This window comes from Leptonychotes weddellii, chromosome 12, assembly GCF_054177405.1.
Source record: "Leptonychotes weddellii isolate Sample4059 chromosome 12, ASM5417740v2, whole genome shotgun sequence".
Classification (NCBI taxonomy): Eukaryota; Metazoa; Chordata; class Mammalia; order Carnivora; family Phocidae; genus Leptonychotes; species Leptonychotes weddellii.
This window is the reverse complement of record NC_138380.1, coordinates 11,874,946-11,896,992: the sequence shown is the minus strand read 5'-3', so window position 1 is coordinate 11,896,992 and position 22,047 is coordinate 11,874,946. Positions and strand designations below refer to the sequence as shown.

The following is a 22,047-nucleotide window of genomic DNA, read 5'->3' as shown; positions in this document are numbered from 1 at the left end:
ATTATGTACTTTAAAAAATAAGTATCACCCAAGGAGAATTACAGGCTAAAACTGATGGATCTGGCCTTTAGAAAAATTACCATGCTCCACTTGTCCTTTTTATTCTATTAATAATTGAGAAATTTTTAGTTTGTGACAGAGCTATCTTTACTTTTGCCTTTGGCAGCCAATATATGCCTTTTGCTAAGGGATTTGGGGAACAGGTAAAAGAATGTAAAAATGACAAAACTGGTTTTTTAAAAAAGTTTTGGAAAATGCACCTACTTTTAAAAAACCATAGGCTGATTTAAAGTCTCAAGTCAATAGCATAATTTAAGTTAGGACTTAAAAGTGGAAAGAGCCTGAATTAACTACAGTTGTGTAGGGAGTCTAATCAATATAATTGGTCTGGTGTAGGCATAAGTGACAGCAAGTCATTTCTGAAAGTTACTGAATTAACACCATGACTGCAACGTGTAGTTTATAACAAGGCAGAACATGTATTCAAGGGGCATTGGTCCAGAAGTAGGAAAAACAAAAACCTGGATTTAATATGATAGACTTTATTACCTAAAGAATGGATATATAAGAAAGTGAAGATATCCTGTGTATTACACAAAATCAGAAAGACTGTATTTGGCAGTTGGTATCTAACACCACCCAGCAGAAGGCATACGTTGGTCCATAAAGTCAATTTACCTAGCCTTGACAGCAAGTTTATAACTTTGGAGAAAACTTCAAGTAATTATGTCCTGGTATCATTAAACTTCTCAGTCATGTCCTAATCCCATGTTTAACAAAAGCAATCTTTGGATTATAATTTGGTTTCTCATAAATATCTTCTAAGATTTTTTTTTTTTTTCTCATAAGTATCTTCTAAAAGTGGACTGAGTACTGGTCCATCCAACACAAGAACTTTGGTCTATACAATAGCTATATTTCTCAGGGAAGTGAATTCACCTGGAATTCTGATTCAGTCTTTTCTAATTCTGGTCACTGTACACCAGTATATCTGTAATAACTCTCATCATTTCTGGGGACTAATAAAATTCAGTTTCTATACTGGGATGTTTTTACCTGGACCAAGGTGATTTATACCCTGTGAAGTATGCTGGGAGTCAGCAAACTGGCTTCTCCTGATACCTCTACCTATCTTGCTGCAAACCTCTTTAAAGCAGTATTAGATTAAAAAGAAAAAGAATTTCACCTCTAACACCCTTCAGCAAATTACATTAGTTTAGATCTCATTTTCAATCTAGAACATTAAAAGTTTTTTAAGAATATTAAAAGTTCTGAAGCAAAGTGACTACTCCTGTTCAGCAATATGCAAATTTTAAAATGCTGACTTTTCAGACATTCATACATCCCATAGCATTTTTAAAAAGCAGAAAAGGAAGTACAAACTGGCCAATGTTATCACTTTTCCAGTATGTCTTGGTTACATCCATTATTATAAGCGTTTCATGAGCACTACAGTGCTAATATAAGAACTGTTAACAAAACGCAAAGGAAGAGCAGTACAGAACAGGACTGGCTTCTATGTTTTCACAGGCACATATAGACGCTTGTGACCTAAAAGCATCAGGAAAGCAAAAGTTTGAACACCTTTCTTATCATTTGCTCAAGACCAGAATGTACTTCAGTTTAGTTATAAATAAAATACTCATGGCATAGGCAAATGGTTTCTCAAGTTTTGTGGTTGTTTCTCAGTTTTAAGACAGCACCCTTTCAGTGGAAGGTAACTGCCATTATGAACCTTCAGAAAGACCATGCTAATTTCATTGTGGTGTTCTGTAACTCTGCTCAGAGAACTGGGACCTGCCATTAGAAAGGCATGATGGTCTACAGAACCTGCCAGGAGTAAATGCCATAACCAAAAGATTAATTAAAAATCAAAACAAACAATAACAACACTTTGCTCTAAGAAAGACCCAGGTACATAAAACTAACAATAGAGATAACAGGAATAACAGGACTCCACCAGAGCAGGTAACTGTTATAACCTGGCAAAAAAAAAAAAAATTAATGGTTGCATTTTCTAGTGTTCCAAAGTAGATAAAAACATCCAGTCCTTAATATAAGTCTTCTGCTAAATTTTCTAGCCTATGAGACCTTTAGAAAGGTTGGCTTTAATTTATTAGGTTTGGCATAATTTATTCTGCCTCAAATCCAAAAGGGAAATCCGAGTACACAGATCTGTGTAAGAAATTCTCCAAAACACTAATATCTGTTACTCATCATTTTTTTTTCCCATTATGAAGCTTGAGTATATGATGCATTTATATCATCTTTAAAGTCAGTTTCACCTTTATCCTCGAAAACTAGTAATACTATTAATATTTTTCTTTACACTTTATACTCCATCCCTTCTCCACAATGCTACCACCCCAGTTCAAGTCTTTATTGCCTCTGTCTTCATTATGAACAGCATCTGAGTTGGCCTTCTTCAACCACAACATTTGTCCGTTGATCTATCTGTGTATCACTGCTAAGTGCTTCTTTCTTTAAATTTTCACCAGGTTAGTCCTCTGTTGAAAAACCTTTACTTTTTCCCCTTTTCCGTTAAGTCTAAATTCCAGCTTGAATTCCAACACTCTTTATAATCTGGTCTTATATGTGACACTTCTCAATTTAGATTAGCCTGTGTTCACTCTCTCTCAAATCTACCACCCCATTCCCTTTATTTATGCTATTTCTCCCCTACCAACCCACCACACCATGCTTTTTATCCCCTGGATTCATTCAGATTCTAGAATTCTTGAAGGTCCAGTTTAAATATCATTTCTTCATTAAATATTTTTGACTACTATCACTATTCTCCTGTCTATGGTAAATATGATCATATTTATGTCCTTGCATCATTTAAAATATCATATCGTCTGAGAAACCGTAGACTATAATTACATACTATTTTTAAATTGTTTGCCATTGTCTCATTGGTCAATGCTACTTTTCTTTTTTTTTTTTTTTAAAGATTTTATTTATTTATTTGAGAGAGAGAATGAGAGACAGAGAGCACGAGAGGGAAGAGGGTCAGAGGGAGTAGCAGACCCCCCGCCGAGCAGGGAGCCCGATGTGGGACTCGATCCCGGGACTCCAGGATCATGACCTGAGCCGAAGGCAGTCGCTTAACCAACTGAGCCACCCAGGCGCCCCATCAATGCTACTTTTCTAAATGGGAATCATACATTTCTATATTTGAATATTACCTAATAAAGTGATGAGCACAAGGCAGGGACTCTAAATGATCTGTTACTTGATTTTTTTCAAGACTGGTCCTGAAACAGTCTATGTCAGTTTTAATCCCACGTATCTTACCAAATGCATGTATGAATTTGCCTTATGTGATAAAATAAGTTACCTGAAGAAAAATCCTTAATTTAACAATCCAAGTAGTTGGAAAGGTTTATAATTAACCAAAAGATCCAAAAGAAACCAGCTCAAATAGCACTGCCATTGAACAGCAGGAGTCAAATCATACCCAGCAGAATCGGAGGGGGGAGCGGAAGGGGATGATCCAGACGTAAGGGCAGTCTCTGCTATGGAGGCCTCCTCCTGTGGTATTGGGTGGTGTTCAAAGAACTTGGAGACAAACAGCAAACTGTGAGGCAAAAACAAAAACAAAACAAAGCAAACCTAACTTGTGCAAACCCCAGAAGCTTCATATACCAGAATACATTACAGAGTTAACAGAAATATGAGATCAAATTCCACTTTCAGAAATGGTTGTTAAATTCAATTAGTTGTATTTTTGCCTAAAAGCTTATTTTAAAAAAATTGCATTGTACTTTGAAAGGCAAGCTTATAATCTAAAACTAATTGCTCTATACAGCAAATTTCTACATATTAGAGGGGAAAAATCATGCTTTATGGTTAAAGAATTAGAAGAAAATGTAGCTACTGTCTCAGTTAGATTCCATCATTATAATACACTTTATAGATTGGATTCTCTTTGCTCAAGTGATTGAGAAAAGTAAAAAGACCTTAACAGCAGGAGCAGCAGCAACAACAAGAGAGACTACAATAGACTCAGTCTAATCTATTACAGAAACTCTGGCATAAAGCAAATAGAAATTTTAGAAAGAGAAACACCGGGTATAAAGATTTTATATCTTACTTTTAAATATACTGGGCAGGGGAGGTTGAAGGAGAGAGAAAGAGACAGAGAGAGAAAGAGAGAGAGAATATATATAATTTACAAAATAGTGACAGACCAGAACCCCTGATCTGTGATCCAAAAATTAATGGTTAACTTAATTGAAATCACACCCACTCTCCTCCCAAAAACCATCTAAAAATGATGTCTATGGGCAAGGGATCTTTTACTAACTAAGAGAGGATATAAGACATAGATGGAATGCACAGCTGAGTCAGAATGACCATTTGGGAGAGCAGTACTGCCTATACTACACAGTATTCTCTAGCCAGCCTTTCCTAAGTTCCCGTAACTCTACTGGACAGAAAATTCCCAGACTCTAAGATACACTAGTTTCACATTAGGAAAAATAAAATGTAGATAGAAAAGAGATTTTTTTGATTACTTACTCAAGTTGGTCATAATTAACACACATCAGTGGAACCTCTGTACTACAACGCTGGTGAAATTTATAACCACATGTTTGACAGCGAAAACCCTGGAAAAGCAGCTTTCGACAAAAGTCACAAAATGCTAAGGTGAAAAAGGTTTTCCGTACCTGCAAAGTAAAAAACATCATAGAGAATTTCAAAAACTTGCAAGAATCTTCTTAGATATCAACTTATTTACTCTCTTGCTTAAAATAACAAATCTTTAATATGTTCATATCCTGAGAACCGTCTTACACACGAAGATACTAAAATGGAAACCCGGGGGGTTCAAGACAATAGATGGACTATATGTATTTATCTCCCACCCAATATACAATAAAAAAACTCAGAAGTCAAGAAGATGGAAAGTGAGTAAAAGACTGGAAACTATTTTCAAGCTTGACTCCATGAAAGTAAAAATAGAGATGATAAGTAGAAGGAGGGAACAGGGGTGAAAGGAAGGGTAAGGGCACACTTTGGTAACTGTACAAAGAAAGGAGTTAAGAGATGCTTACTGGTGTTGACAGAACAAGAAACTATGGTATATTTATATTACTTAAAGTTACAAAGGTATCCAATAGAGGAACCTGCCCCCAAAACAAACCAACCAACAAAAAATCCAAAAAAATCACACTGAAGGAGGGGAAGAAGGAAGAAAGGTTGTAATGCTACAAATGAGCTAATTCCCTTTGGAATCAGTAAATAGTGGCCGAAGCTGATAAAGCAAGGAACTACGGCTTAAAGTTACTATTTAGTAATGGGGAGATAATCACCCAAAGAGCTTTAAAACAGAAATTAACTAGGCTAAGGGACAGGAAAATTACCTAAAAGACAGTAAGAACCACTTCTAACCAATTATCAGTTTGTTAGAGGATTAGAACACCTAAATTTGTGAACATTCCTCTCCAGGAAACTAAAAAGGCAACATGGAAGAACTCCATGTCAGAAGGCAAATGATCTACACAGAGGTCACATAAAAAGAATTACATTAGGGAGGCTCTACCTTGATAACTACTGAAGCCAGAAATTATTTTTAGAGTATCTGTTTTGGGTACAGAATGAGCAGAAAACATAAGAGAAATACCAAAATGTTAACAGTGGCTATTTCAGAGTGGTGAGAGCATGGCTGACTCTATTTCGTCCTTTGTCTTTGCTGTGTGTATTCTCAATTCACCTGTTTCTCAGATAGTTTTCATCACTAACAATAGTAAGAACTACATTTTACATTATGACCCAGGACATACCTATATTCAGATAATAGTATTTACCCTGACTATATATAATGTACATCAGGACTTTCTACTATATGGAAATGTCTTTCATGATCCATTAAATTGATTTCAATACCCACAGTTTACCAAACTTTTTCCAATAAACATGCATTTAACAGGATACAGTTATTTAAAAATAATGTCTCATCAAAATGATATCTTAGCACATCAGGCATTCTAGGCTTTTTGAGAACATTCAGGTAATTTTAAGGAGTGGCTCTTGTTTTCTTCACCTTTTTGTCTTATGTATCACTTTCTAGGGGATATAAAAGGCAACTGCTCGTTTTTAGCTTTGTTACTTTTCAGTTTGTCTCTGGATATACAAGAAATTAGAAAACCTTTAACATTTATGTGGCGAATATTTGCCAAAGCAAGCGTTTTTCATATTTCTTGCAGGATTTCAGAAAATAGAGCACAGAAATATACAAAACATGTTCACAGGAATCAGCATTTTATAGTCATCTGATCCTCTCCTATCCTCTCCATTTCTCACTCACCTAATAATCCGCTGAATTTCACGAAGTTCTAATTTCCCTTTTCATTAATCTACTCGCTTACAGTCTTTCTTCCTGCTACTGACTTCTATTTGAAAACTATGTGTACCAGGCTGTTTGTGTATGTAAAGGAGAAAACCAAACATGGCAGTAGGGGAGGACAGAGGAAAGCACAGAGGAGTGGAAATCAGAAGCAGCAAATGTGGGAATGCATTTGAGTATAAATGGTGACATATAATTGGATCTGGGAGTATACCTTTGTCAATAAAAGTGAGTACAGGAAGGTACATTTTCTTGTTTTTCTACCTCTCCTGCCGCCTCCACCCTGCCAGTTCCCAGGGACTCCTGGAATGTAGGCAAATACCAAAGAACTGCTTTTATAACGGACTAAGAAACTGGGAGGCATAAGCAGCATTGCTTGAGTTGCCAGCAAAACCGAGCACAGAGAAGCAGAGAGAAATTCTCTACCTTTCTCAAGTAGAACGTGTGCTTTTACTCTTGCCTCTACATGGCACTCAGAGCAATTGTTCTGAAACACAAATCCAATCATGTCTCCCCTGCTCACAATCAATTTCCAATTATTTTAAAGAGAAGTGTAAATCTTTAACATGCCTTACAAGGACTCCTAGGAGCAGGATTCTTCTTACTCTACCCATAACTCTTGCTATACTGTAACAACCCCTCTCCAACTTTATACCATTCCCCCTGAACTTCTCTCAAAACTGAAAAATTCCAAGCTCTCTCCCTGTTTCCTCTGTTGAGAGTACTCTTCCCTTCACTCCATCTGCTATTCCCTCATCCATCAGGCCTTAGCTTAGAGAGTTCTTCTTTTGGGAAACCCTCCTGACTCCTCAAAGGCTAGGTTAGGAGTCTCTACTCTGTGCATCTACTGTACTTTATACATACACAGTAATTAAGAGCGTTTATAAAATTCTCTTATCAAAACATCTGTCTCTCTACTCTAAGGCAGGGATATTGTTTTTTCTTATTCATTGTTATAGTCCCAGATCGGACACAGTGTTGGCAAATGGGAAGTTCTTAATAGATATTTACTGGCAGGTCTCCAATTGTGTTGTGAGGATTTCCATACTCTGGAACTAGGCTGCAGCTTGTTTCCATTACCCTCTTGTGACAACGATCTTCCTGAGGCACCACTTTAACACCATTTTATGGATAACAATTTAGGTCTTCTTACCTCCTAACTACTTTCTAGCCAAGAAAAATAATTAGGAAAAAGAGTAGTAATCTTCATGAACTGTAACCTCTACTGTTTTTGGATTCCTAAAAACTTAAAATTATCTTCAGATTTTTCCACTTGAAATTCTATAAATTAAAAAAAAATCAATAGTAATGAACTTGCTAGGTCTTCATTACAAAACTATTTGCTACATAGAAATCTGATTGACAACACTCATTGAAAAGATGCCTTATTGAAGCACAAATTATTCACCATTATTCACCACTAATGGAGCCCTGAAAGCACAAATCCCCAAGGAAATCAGCTCATTATTCGTCTGCTTTAGGAGTTCAGCTGTATTGATCATCAAAGCACATGGGAAAGCACTTGACGCCGAAAGGGTAGCAGTAACTAACTATCCATCTAGAAAATATAAACTATGGTCAAAATTCCATATATAATAGAAAGTAAGAAATGCATTCCTGCCTTATAGATCATTCTACTCCTGGCTTCTGCCTTACCCTTTTAGAGGGTAGGTTCTCAAGCTCTGGGCACTATATCCTCATCTCTAAGGTGGAGATGCCCCACGTTCCAGGTATCATGCTGGTGACACTTAGCTTAGGCTAGGTTCCAGCAAATGCAAAAACCAGATGAAGGGAGAGGTCCTCAAGGAGAGCTATTCCACTTCCACTAACTCATCCTTCAGAAACATTAACGCAAGTATATCAAGATGTATGCAAAAAGATTGTTTAGCCCTGTACAAAACAGATTAAAAAACTTAAATGTCTATTAATAGAGGATGGTTAAGTATAAATATACTGAATTTATATTCTTATAGACTATTATGCAATCACTATAAACATAACACTAGGTGTACTGACGTGGAAAGACATCCATGATGCACTGTTTAATTTTTTTTTTTTTTTTTTTTTAAGGATGAAGACTATCACACAGAACAGGACTCCATTTTTAGTTTTAGGAAAGAAATGGAAATTAACGGAAGGGAAGGGAAAAGAAAAAGAATGGAGAGAACTTTGGGCTCCCAAGGTATAATAAGCACACGGTTGTATAAGCAGAAAGAGTTTGGAAGACCATACAATAATTAGTAAGTGTTTACCCTACTAGGTATTTTCCTTTTCTCACATGATATACTTTTGTACCATTCAGATTTTCTTTTCAGTTCCTTTTAATGAAAGACATTTATTGCTTTTTCAAATTAAAAAGAAAATAAAACTCTTTAGTTTAAATACAAATTTCTTAAAGAACAGAACTGATTTTCAACTTAGGTAAAATATCAATCCCAAAATTATGCATCTATATTTCATATTCCCTAAATAAAAATTCATGTGCAAGAACCTGAATGCTTTTGACGTTTGGAAAAAATGTAAAAGTACATACAAAGTTGTGTGTGGTAAGCGGAACATTTTCCAACACTTCTACATGCAGTTCCTCTCCGGTGAGCCAGGAAATATCAGTGTCCCAGCCAATCGGTTTCTTCTCTCTGAAAAGTGTAGACACAGCCTTTCTTGGTTATCATACCTAAAAATCTTTATACCTCATGCTGAAGATATGAAAATTGGTTATTGAGGGGCTAGTAATGGTGAGGGAGGTTTGGCTCCCTGGTTTTCCATCGTTAGAAATTTAAATGGCAATAAATTAATTTTTAAGTTTACCCCAAATAAATGTATCACTCTTGGACAAACAGCAGGGTAAAGAGATGTACTCTTTTCTTCAAGCCAGCTCCAGAAAAGACCTACAACAGCAGAAAATTGATTGTTCCTAGGGTCCCCCCCTCAAAACAAACAAACAAAAAAAAAAACTAACCAGGTACGGATTTATCTATCCATTAAAAAAAAAAAAAAAAAAGCACTCAAGGGACAACATGCCCCACAAAGGGTATTTTTTTTTAAAAACAGGATTCAAAATTTGGGGGGGTTCTTGGCACAATTTTTGATACTTTTCTGAAAGAAAAATAGTTTAATATAAAATGTTAATTTTGATAAGCCTTTTGTGAAACTATGAGTTTATATTAAAAATAGGGGAATAGGGAAGAGTCCATTGTTCAAATAAGCCACATTTTAAATGGTTCACAAAAATTATAAGAATCTCAAACTCCAAATAAAATCATTTGATCAGAGTAACAAACACTATCATCACACAAAGTATCTAATGTTAACTCCTCAAAAGGCCTGCAAGTTTTCTTTAGGCTAACTTAATATTTTTTTCTAAAGTTAAATTTCAACACCCTGGGTTTGGGTAAAGCTGCTACAGAAAACCCAAAAGTTTTATGTCTGAGGGATTTTTTTCCTTTTTAAACAAAATTTCACATCACATACAAACCATACCCATCCTGAATTCTGTAAACAGCACAGCACTCTGGGATTAGACCTCTCATCATCAGAGCTTTCTTTAGACTGTCTCGGACTGTAACTCCACATCTCGCAGGTACCTATAATATCACAGATATATGATATGAGGTAAAGGGAATAAATTATATATTTTTTCTACATCATTTTAAAAAGCTCAATACTTTACCTTTATAATACCTTTAAAATGTCATATGGATTAGTATGTCAGATACAACATCATTTGTAAAGCTAAGTTGCTATTTTTTTTTTTTCTTTAAAGATTTTATTTATTTATTTGACAGAGAGAGACACAGCGAGAGAGGGAACACAAGTAGGGGGAATGAGAGAGGGAGAAGCAGGCTTCCCACGGAGCAGGGAGCCCGATGCGGGGCTCGATCCCAGGACCCTGGGATCATGACCTGAGCCGAAGGCAGACGCTTAACCGACTGAGCCACCCAGGCGCCCCTATTTTTTTTTTTTTTTTTAAAGATTTTTATTTATTTATTTATTTGACAGAGAGAGACATAGCGAGAGCAGGAACACAAGCAGGGGGAGCAGGAGAGGGAGAAGCAGGCTTCCCGCTGAGCAGGGAGCCCGATGTGGGACTTGATCCCAGGACCCTGGGATCATGACCTGAGCTGAAGGCAGACGCTTAACGACTGAGCCACCCAGGCGCCCAAGCTAAGTTGCTATTAAAGGAAAATTATGACTCAAGTATCTATTATTCATCAACTTAAAGCAAATCTGACTTTGCTTTTTATTAAAATTATGAAATATTTTAACATATAAAAAGAGAACAGAAAAATAACAGATTCCTATATACCCATCACTGAGGAATGTCAACATTTAAAGCAAAAGCAATTAAAAAAAATTTTTTTTTTAATTTGAATATAGATGACACACATTGTATCAGTTTCAGGTGTACAACATAGTGATTCAACTTCTCTATACATAATGCTATGCTCACAAGTGTAGCTACTATCTGTCACCATACAACATTATAATATCATTGACTATATTCCCTATGCCTTTCATCCCCATGACTTATTAATTCCGTAACTGGAAGCCTGTATCTCCTACTTCCCTTCATCCGTTTTGCCTATCCCTCTATTGTCCCCTCTGGCAGCCATCACTTTGTTCTCTGCTTCTGTTTTTTGTTTGTATTTCTATTTTTATTATTTTTCTGAGGAACCTCCATACTGTTTTTCAGTGGCTGTGCCAATTTACATTTTCATCAACAGCATATGATAGTTTTTTTTTCTCTGCATTCTCCATCCTAACATTTCTTTTCGATTTTAGTGATTCTGACAGGTTTAAGGTATTATCTCATTGGTTTGTTTTTTTTTTAAAGATTTTAAGTAATCTCTACACCCAACATAGGGCTCGAACTTATAACCCCAAGATGAAGAGTCGCATACTCTACTGACTGAGCCTGCCAGGCACCCCCTCATTGTGGTTTTGATTTGCATTTCTCTGATGATTAGTGATGGTAAGCATCTTTTCCTGTGTCTGTTGGCCATCTACAGGTCTTCTTAGGAAAAATATCTGTTCAGGTCCTCTATTTTTTAATCAGATTATTTGCAATTTTTGGTGTTGAGTTGTATGTTCTTTACATATTTTGAATATTAACCCCTTATCAGATATATCATTTGCAAATATCTTCTCTCATTTAGTAGGTCACCTTGTTCTTTTGTTGATGGTTTCCTTCGCTGTGCAAGAGCTTTTTACTTTGGTGTAGTCCCAATAATTTATTTTTGCTTTTATTTCCCTTGCTTAAGGAGACACATCTAGAAAAACGTTGCTGATATCAAACAGATTACCGTCTATGTTTTCTTCTAGGAGTTTTATGGTTTCAGGTCTTACATTTAGGTCTTTAATCCATTTTGAGTTTATTTTTGTATATGGTATAAGTAGTTCAGTTTCATTCTTTTACATATAGCTGTCCAGGTTTCCCAACACCATTTATTAAAGAGACTGACTTTTCCCATTGTTTATTCTTGCATCCTTTGTCATAGGTTAATTGACCATATAATCATGGGTTTATTTCTGGGCCTCTATTCTGTTCCATTGATCTGTGTCTATTTTTGTGCCAGTAGCACATACTTGGTATGATTACTACAGCTTTGTAGTATATCTTGAATTCTAGAACTGTGGTATTTCCAGCTTTGTTGTTCTTTCTCAAGATTCCTTTAGCTATTTAGGGATCTTCTGTGGTTCCATACAAACTTTAGGATTATTTGTTCTAGTTCTGTGAAAAATGTTGTTGGTATTTTGATAGGGATTGCATTCAATCTGTAGATTGCTTTGGGTAGTATGAACATCTTAATATTAATCTTTCTAATCTATAAGCATGGAATATCTTTCCATTTGTTTGTGTCATCTTTAATTTCTTTCATCAATGTTTTATAGTTTTCGAAGTATGGGTCTTTCACCTCTGGTTAAGTTTATTCCTAGGTATTTTATTCTTTTTGGTGTAACTGTAAATGGAATTGTTTTTTTTAATTTCTCCTTCTGCTACCTCATTACCAGCATATGGAAATGCTACTGACTTCTGGGTATTAATTTTGTACCCTGCAACTTTACTGAATTCATTTATTACTTCTGATAGGTTTTTTTTGGTGGTGTCTTCAGGGTTTTCTATGTATAGTATCATGTCATCTGCAAATAGACAGTTGAACTTCTTCCTTACCAATATGGATGCCCCATTTCTTTTTCTTTTCTTTTTTTTTTGAAGATTTTATTTATTTATTTGACAGAGAGAGACACAGTGAGAGCAGGAACACAAGCAGGGGGAATGAGAGAGGGAGAGGTAGGTTTCCCGCTGAGCAGGGAGCCCAACGCAGGGCTCGATCCCAGGACCCCGGGATCATGACCTGAGCTGAAGGCAGATGCTTGACTAACTGAGCCACCCAGGCATCCCTAGTATCATACTACTATAAACTTTAAAAATACTTATAGATATATATTTAGTAAAGTGTAAGAATTAATGTAGCCCACATTTATCGAATGGCTGCTTCTTGGGAAACACAGTGGGACGTGGATGTTTATGAGGGGAATGGGACTGGTAAAGGGAACCACATTTGCGTATGTGTGTGCAGTATGAAGGAAATATAACAAACACTCCTATTTGTTCATTGGAGGTGACTAAACACAGATTTTAATATACTGTCCATTATACTTTTCCATATAAATATATTTTCTAAATAAAAATATTTTAAAAACCTTATGAACATTCTTTTCTAAATGCTAAATTGGTGACCAAAGTTACCAATTTTTAAATACCTTGCTTTGAAAAATGATACGCATGGTTTTGGGGCACCTGGGTGGCTCAGTCGTTAAGCGTCTGCCTTCGGCTCAGGTCATGATCCCAGAGTGCTGGGATCAAGCCCCACATTGGGCTCCCTGCTTGGCGGGAAGCCTGCTTCTCCCTCTCCCACTCCCCCTGCTTGTGTTCCCTCTCTCGCTGTGTCTCTCTCTGTCAAATAAATAAAATCTTTAAAAAAAAAAAAAAAGAAAAATGATAAGCATGGTTTTTTGTTTAGTACTGGTTTACAGTCATAAAAGAAAACTTCTAATAGCTAGCTACTATCATATTACTGTATTATAATCCTCTCATTTAGTCTACCTTACTTTTACTTTCTAATCTCAGGCTTACTTGTCTTCTATATTTCTCTTTTCAAACCTGAAATGCATTCAGTTTTATTCCTATAATCTCCACTTCTCTTTCTCCTTCTAAAATATATATAGTCTTAGAACGTGTACTTTTTGCTATCTCTAGAAGAAATAATCCTGGCTATTTTCTCTTTTTTATCCAATTTCTATTATTAGAGCATTGCTCATCAGCTCTTATAATTATTCTTATTTCAGACCTATCGTATTTTGTCTCTGCATGCCATGTAAAACTATTTATAAAAGAAATTTCTTTCTCCAAAAAAGATACAGAAAGCCAATAAGCACATGAAAAGATGCTTAATATCATTAGCCATCAGGGAAATACAAATCAGAACCACAATGAGACACCACTTCACACACACTAGAACGGCTGTAATAAAAAAGATCGTAAACATGCTGGTGAGGGGATGGAGAAACTAAAACCCTTATACAGTACTGCTAAGAAAGTAAAATGCTACAGCTGTTTTGGAATACATTCTGGCTGTTCCTCAAAAGATTACTATAGACATATACCAAACAAAAATGAAAACATATGTCCACACAAAAACTTGTACATGAATGTTCATAGCAGCATTATTCACAATAGCCAAAAAGTGGAACCACCACTCAGGATGGATAAATAAAATGGAGTATATACAAACAATAGGGTATCATTTGACCATAAAAAGGCATGAAGGACTGAATCACACTATAACATGGATGAACACTGGAAACATGCTAAGTAAAAGAAGCCAGTCACAAAAGACCACACATTCCACAATTCCATTTACATGGAATGCTGGAATAGGCAAATCTATAGAGATAAAAGGAAGTAACTTGTTGCCTAGGGCTGGGAAGATTGGGGAGAAATGGTAAGTGACTTCTAATGCATATAGGATTTCTTTTTTGGAGTGCTGAAAAAGTTCTTTTATTTTTTTTTTAAGATTTTATTTATTTATTTGACAGAGAGAGACACAGTGAGAGAGAGAACACAAGCAGGGGGAGTGGGAGAGGGAGAAGCAGGCTTCCCACTGAGCAGGGAGCCTGATGTGGGGCTCGATCCCAGGACCCCAGGATCATGACCTGAACTGAAGGCAGAAGCTTTAACAACTGAGCTACCCAGGCGCCCCTGGAGTGCTGAAAAAGTTCTTAAATTGATTGAGATGACATTTGTGTGACTCTATGAATAGACTAAAAATCACTGGATTGCACCCTTTGAATGAATCAATTGTATAATATGTGAATTAAGTCTTAGTCTATAAAAAAATTCTTTTAAATTATGAATTCCAAAAGCCAGGCTTAGGACAAGCTGTGTTTCAGGGTAATTGGGTTAGTCTAATACTTTCTTTGTTAGCCTTTTGTTAATTTCTTTGTTAACCTTTTGTTGGATGATTTATGTATTGAAAAGTATACATGAATGTGGGTATCTCAGGCTTAAAATACTTTAAATTTTATTAGATCAATAATATCTTCTAAATTTTAACATTCAGTGTTGGCCAAGGTCTCATGGTAAAAGTAAGTCTCATACACTATTGAGAGGGTATACTAATGCATACCTTATTCAATAATTATTTCTAGGTATCTAACATAAAAATATTCCCACAGTGTTTCAGGACACAGATATTTAAATGTATATTACAGTATTAACTATCCATCATGAAAAATAGCTAAATAAGTTGGATACAACCACTCTAAACAGTAATTTTAAATGTAAGAAACAGCTCTGTGAAAAAAAGATTTAAGTATAAGGTAAAAGGTTAGTCTTTTTCTCCTGCCAGAGCATGACCCTCCTCATCCTTAACACTTCTTTCTCTCTTTAAAGGTCTATTTCATATAATACTTAGATAGCCCTACCAATTTTCTTTTGGTTACTAACAGCTCTTCATTTTTTTTTTTAAGTTTTATTTATTTAAGTAATCTCTACATCCAACATGGGGCTCGAACTCATGACCTTGAGATCAAGAGTCACATGTTCTTCCAACTGAGCCAGCTAGGTGCCCTTCTTCATTCCTTTTTTAAAAAAAGGTATTTGAGGTATAACTGACCTAAAATAAACTACATTAAGTATATTGTCTGAGGGCGCCTGGGTGGCTCAGTTGGTTAAGCGACTGCCTTCGGCTCAGGTCATGGTCCCGGAGTCCTGGGATCGAGTCCCACATCGGGCTCCTGGCTCGGCGGGGAGCCTGCTTCTCCCTCTGACCCTCTCCCCTCTCATGCTGTTTCTCTCTCTCTCTCTTTCTCAAATAAATAAATAAATAAATAAAATCTTAAAAAAAAAAAAAGTATATTGTCTGATACAATTTGACATTATGTATATATCCATGAAATCATCTAATGTACCCATTACACCTTCTCAAAGTTTCTTTGCGCTCCTGTGTAATTCCTCCCTCCTGCCCCAGGCCCAGGCCCAGGCAAATACTGATCTAACACTGTCACTATAGAACAGTTTGCATTTTCTAGAATTTTATAAAAGTATAAAATACATATTCATTTTTGTCTGGCTACTTTCACTTAGCATGATTATTTTGAGATTTATCTATGTTGTGTCTATCAGTAGTGTATTCCTGTGTACCACATGGTATTCCATTTTATGGGTATACCACAACTCGCTTAACCATCTGTTGATGAACATTTGGGGCTAAGAACAAATCTGTACAAATCTTTGTATGGACATATGCTTTATTTTCTCTTGGGTAAATACCCAGAAGTAGAATGGCTGGATCATATACTAGGTGTATGTTTAACTTCTTACAAAATTGCCAAACTTTTTTTTTTAATTGTGGTGAAATACATATAACATAAAATTTAACATTTAACCATTTTTAAGTATACAGTTAGCTATGTTAAGTCCATTCACATTGTTGTGTAACCAATGGCCTTGACTCTTTTCATTTTGAAAAACTGAAACTCTATAACCATTAAAGAACAACTCCCCATTCTCCCCCACCCCCACACCTTGCAACCACTATCCTATTTTCTGTTTCTATGAATTTGACTACTCTAGGTAACTCAAATAAGTGGAATAATACAGTATTTGTCTTTTTGTGACTGACTCAAGAGTCATCAATGCTGTACAATGTACCAGAATTTCCTTTCTAGAGTTGAATATTTCACTGTATGCATATATCACATTTTGTTTCTTCATGCATCTGTTGATGGACACTTGGGTTGATCACACATTTTTGGTTATTATGAATAATGATGCTATAAATATGGTATATAAATAATCTCTTTGAAACCCTTCCAATTCATTTGGGTATATATTCAGAAGCAGAATTGCAGGATAAATATGATAATTCTATTCTTAGTTTTTTGAGGAACCATAATACTGTTTTCCATAGTGGTCACACCATTTTATATTCCCACTAGCAATGCACAAGGGTTCCAATTTCTCTACATCCTTGCCAATGTGCTATTCATTCTTTCCTCTTTCCTTATTTTTCTTTTCTTCCCTCCCTCCCTTTCTTTCTTGATAGTAGCTATTCTAATGGGTGTGAGGTGGTAGCTCATGTTGCTTTGATTTACATATTTCTAATGATTACTGTTGAGAATCTTTCCATGTGTTTTTTAGCCATCTGTGTATCTTCTTTGGAGAAATATCTATTCAAGTCCTCTCCCCTTTTCTTAATCGGGTTGTTTAGGGTTTTTTTTTGTTTGTTTTGTTTTTTAATTGAGTTGTATGAGTTTTTAAAAATATGTTCTAGGGGCACCTGGGTGGCTCAGTCGTTAAGCATCCACTTTCAGCTCAGGTCATGATCCCAGGGTCCTGGGATCGAGCCCCACAACCGGCTCCCTGTTTGGCAGGAAGCCTGCTTCTCCCTCTCCCAGTCCCCCTGCTTGTGTTCCCTCTCTCACTGTCTCTGTCAAAAAATAAATAAAATCTTTAAAAATAAATAAAAATACGTTCTGAATATTAGCCCTTTATCACAGATATGACTTGGAAATATTTCCTCCCATTCTACAAGTTGTCTTTTCACTCAGATGCTTGTGTTTTTTTTTTTTTTGTTTTTTTTTTAATTTATGTCCGAGAGAGAGAGACCACAAGCAGGGGGAGTGGCAGGCAGAGCAAGCAGAGGGAGAAGCAGGCTCCCCAATGAGCAAGGAGCCCGATGAAGGACTCAATTCCAGGACCCTGGGATCATGACCTCAGCCGGAGGCAGACGCTTAACTGACTGAGCCACCCAGGCATCCCGACTGTGTTCTTTGATTCACATAGTTTCTAATTATCATATAGTCCTATTTCTCTATTTTTATGTATGTTGCCTGTGTTTTTGGTGTCATATCTAAGAAACTACTGCCAAATCCAGCGTTGTGAGGCTCTTCCTCTATGTTTTATTCTAAGGGTTTTATAGTTTCAGCTCTTACATTTATCTCTTTGATTCATTTTGAGAGAACTTTGCATATAATGTAAGGTAAGGGTCCAACTTCATTGTTTTGCATGTGCACATCCAGGTTTCCCAGCATCATTTGTTGAAGAGACTGTCCTTTCTGTGGTACCCTTGTCAAAGATCCCTTGACCATATACATAAGAATTTATTTCTGGACTCTTTATTTCACTGATCTATACGTCTCTATGTCTATGCCATTCTGTAGGTTTGTAGTAGTTCTGAGATCAGGAAGTGTGAGACCTCCAACTTTTCTCTTTTCCTTAAGCCTCCACATTAAGTTCAGGATGGATTTTTCTATTTCTGCAAAAAACACTGTTGGGATTTTAAAAGGAACTGCAGGGTGCCTGGGTGGCTCAGTCGGTTAAGTGTCTGCTTTTGGCTCAGGTCATGATCCCAGGGTCCTGGGATTGAGTCCCACATTGGACTCCCTGCTCAGTGGGGAGCCTGCTTCTCCCTCTCCCGCTCCCCCTGCTTCTGTATGCTCTCTTTCTCTGTCAAATAAATAAATAAAATATTTTTTAAAAAGGAACTGTATTAAATAAACTACCAAATTGTTTTACAAAGTGGCTGTACCATTATACAGTCCCACCAGCAATGAATGAAAATTCCAGTTATTCCACATTCTCGCAAATAGTTGGTACGGCCTCTCTTTCATTTTAGCCATTCTAGTAGGTATATGATGTTATCCTTGTGCCTTTATTTTGCATTTCCCCAGTGACTAATGATGTTGAGCATCTTCTAGTGTATTTATCTACTATCTACATATGTTCTTTGGTGAAGTATCTGTTCAAATCTTTTGCTTATTTTTTGAGTAATTTGCTTTCCTATTATTAAGTTCTAAGAGCTCTTTGTATGCTCTGGATACATGTCTTTAATCAGGTGTATGTTTTGCAAAGACTAATCTGTGGTTTGTCTTTTTATTCTCTTAACACTGTCTTTTGAAGAGCGTAAGTTTTTAATTTCAGTGAAGTCTAATTCATGAATATGTTACTTTTCATTCCTTCCTCTGTATTCAACTTTCTTTCTAAATTAATTTTTGGGTAGTTCCTTGCAGCAGAGCCTCGGAAAGGTAAATTCTCATCCAGAAAGGCCTTTATTGTACTTTCAACTCATACTTTATCTAAGCAACTTACAGGCATTTTTCAGCATTCTGAGTATACTAGTCTATTGTCTTCTGGCTTCTACAGCTGCTACAATGAAAATTTTTTGATAATCTAATTGAGAATTTTTTAAAGATAATTTTTTCCCTGAATGGTTTTAAAATACTATCCTTTCATTTTGCTGTATCTAATAATTATATTGAAAATTATTTACATCATTTAGGGCCTTTGTTTCCCAAATCTATTTAGATTTATGTCTTTCACAAATGATAGCCATCATTTCTTTGAATTTTGCTCTACTCTTTTATTTTTATTCTCACTTTCTGGAACTCCTCTGAGGCATATAATGAAACTGTTCACTCCATCTTTCATTTCTCTTATCCTCTCTATTACAGTTTTTTTATTTTTTTTTACTCTCCTTCCTTCTTTAGTTTACTAATTCTCCCTTTAATCTACTTTTTACCTCATCCACTTAGTTTTTTAAAATATTCTAATTTTTTTTTTTTTTAAAGATTTTATTTATTTATTTGACAGAGAGATAGAAAGACAGCACAAGTAGGCAGAGTGGCAGGCAGAGGGAGAGGGAGAAGCAGGCTTCCCGCTGAGCAGGGAGCCCGATGCGGGGCTCGATCCCAGGACACTGGGATCGTGACCTGAGCCGAAGGCAGCCGCTTAGCCGACTGAGCCACCCAGGTGCCCCTAAAATATTCTAATTTTTATTTAGCATTTCGATATTTCTTCTGTAATATGATGTAATTATTTGACATACTGAGATTTTATTTAAAGTTACCTTGCTACTTCCTCAAATCAGTATCAATTTATATTCGTTAGTTTTTTTTCCCTAGCGGCAACTATTTCTTTTGAACTTTCTATTTTTCCTTTGGTCTAAGTTGTTTGAATTTTTCCAACTCTATTAAGAAAAATTTCACTCACAGAAAATTAGAAGGAATGATACAATTAACATCCAAATTCTCTCTACTTAGATTCTAAATTTTTTTTCATATTTATTTTCTCTAACATTTTGTTTTCCATCTTACCATTTGAAATGAAGTTCCAAATTGATTGATTGAGAAAGGAGTCATAATAGTGGTTACTCCTAAAGGTGATTACTGTTTTGGAGTGGGCATGGGAGAACCTTTCTCAAGCACTAGAAATGTTCAATATCTTGATTTCTGTGGCAGTTACATATGTAGAAGGTCACTCAGCTATACAGTTGAGATTTGTATACTTTACTTTGTCTAAGTTTTACTTCAAAAAAGAGGATGGAAAAAGTTGTAGGTGTCATGACAATTTATACCTAAACACCGAAAAATGTATTTCCTAAGAATAAAGACATTCCCCTACATAATTACATTCCTGATATCAGACTAGGAAAATTAATAATTCCATAATAATATATTTAATCAATATTCACTATTTCCCATCACAAAATGCCTTTTATAGCTCTTCCCCACCCTAGTCCCAAGCTAGGATCACACACTGCATTTGTTTACATCTCTTTAGTCTTGCTTAGTGTAGAATAATCTCCAATCTTTTTTGTCCTCTGTGACATTGAGTCCAGGCCATCTGTCTTATAGAATGTCCAAATTCTGAACCTATTTGTTTCTTCATGGCACTTAACTTTTTCCTTTATCCCCTGTGTTTCTTGTAAAATGGAAGGTTCAGAAGCTTAACAGCAGAATTGTCTTTAGCTAGAATACTTCATAGATGATAACAGTCATCCACTGAGTTTAAAATTTTAGGACCACCTAGAAGTTCTGTTTGGTTCCTTCTTAGGAGTCCTGTTGTTCTTAAGTCTTCTAATGCACTGATAAGCTCTTTCCTTGTGTATTTTATAACATGGGATTTTGAGCTTATCAGTGGGCATTATCTACGTGGGTTCCATGAGCTCTAGATAGGCCAAAGAGACTTTGCATTTGCTTCTGCCTAGTGCCTGACTGCTATTACCTCTCCAGGACCAGTTGTTGGGTTTAAAGTTCCTGGACAGTGCCCGTAAGTATAAATATGAAGCCCACACCATGATGAGGACAGGCCTATAATTAAGAATTCAAGGGAAACTTTAACCTTTATCTGGACTGCTGGTGAAGACAAGCAAGTTTCATTATTATTTATGTATGCTGAGTAGGTAGATTTTCTTCTAGTTTACCCTTTTGCTGAAGGTAAAACCCTTCAAAGGCTCAGCTTTACGTGAGGATCTGAGTTCCAACTACCCTTTGTGACACTGGCCGAAGGCCTAGTCTTGCATCCCCACACACTGACACTCGCATCCCTTTGTTGCACAAGGTGACAAACTGACCTCTCTGGAGGCCACTATAGCACTTTTTTCCATGAAAATCCAGAATTACTACTAATGCTGTGTAAGGGAAAAAAAATTAAAACTACTTTGATTTCACTTGTATTTGTAAATGAAAAGGTTTTTTATTAATTTCAAAAATAACCATATACATTTTTAAAAAGTAGTGATGTGGGGCGCCTGGGTGGCTCAGTTGGTTAAGCAACTGCCTTCGGCTCAGGTCATGATCCCGGAGGCCCGGGATCGAGTCCTGCATCAGGCTCCCTGCTCAGCAGGGAGTCTGCTTCTCCCTCTGACCCTCCTCCCTCTCATGCTCTCTGTCTCTCATTCTCTCTCTCGCAAATAAATAAAATCTTAAAAAAAAAAAAAAAAGTAGTGATGTATATAGGTGCATTATTATTAAATCCAATGATAGTACTTGTTGCACTCAAGGATTATAGACCACCCATAAAATTGTGCAGATTTCCCTGCTTTAAATATTACTTACAGAGTAGTCTGTTCCACTGGTAATAGTTACCATCAACAAAAGTTACGTAGACAGAGAAAAAATATCAAGCACACTAAAAATCCAACGTTTGATAATAAGTCCAAATAGGGATTTCTCAGGGGCAAAGAACAAAGCTGACCTGACATGTTAAACAACAAACAAGCTCAAGTCTTGAAATTCTTTTTGATTCTACTCGTACTTAGACTTGAGTGTGGTTCAAGTTTGGTAGATAGGTTAAAATGTTAAATCGGACACTAAACACAATACAATTTGTTCCAGTTAAGAAACACAGA

The 22,047-nt window shown here is 36.1% G+C and overlaps 1 protein-coding gene across 4 annotated transcripts in view; it reads right to left on the bottom strand.

Moving 5' to 3' along the window:
• Window positions 1-22,047, bottom strand: part of BRAF (B-Raf proto-oncogene, serine/threonine kinase) — a 172,453-nt gene that overhangs the window by 53,935 nt on the left and 96,471 nt on the right. For all 4 annotated transcript variants that reach the window (XM_081799992.1, XM_081799991.1, XM_081799989.1 and 1 more), the window contains 4 exons: window positions 9,833-9,936; window positions 8,886-8,988; window positions 4,525-4,673; window positions 3,461-3,580 (listed from right to left, as the gene is read on the bottom strand). In XM_081799992.1, coding sequence (XP_081656118.1) covers window positions 3,461-3,580; window positions 4,525-4,673; window positions 8,886-8,988; window positions 9,833-9,936 — 476 coding nt within the window. The remainder of the gene's footprint in view (window positions 1-3,460; window positions 3,581-4,524; window positions 4,674-8,885; window positions 8,989-9,832; window positions 9,937-22,047) is intronic.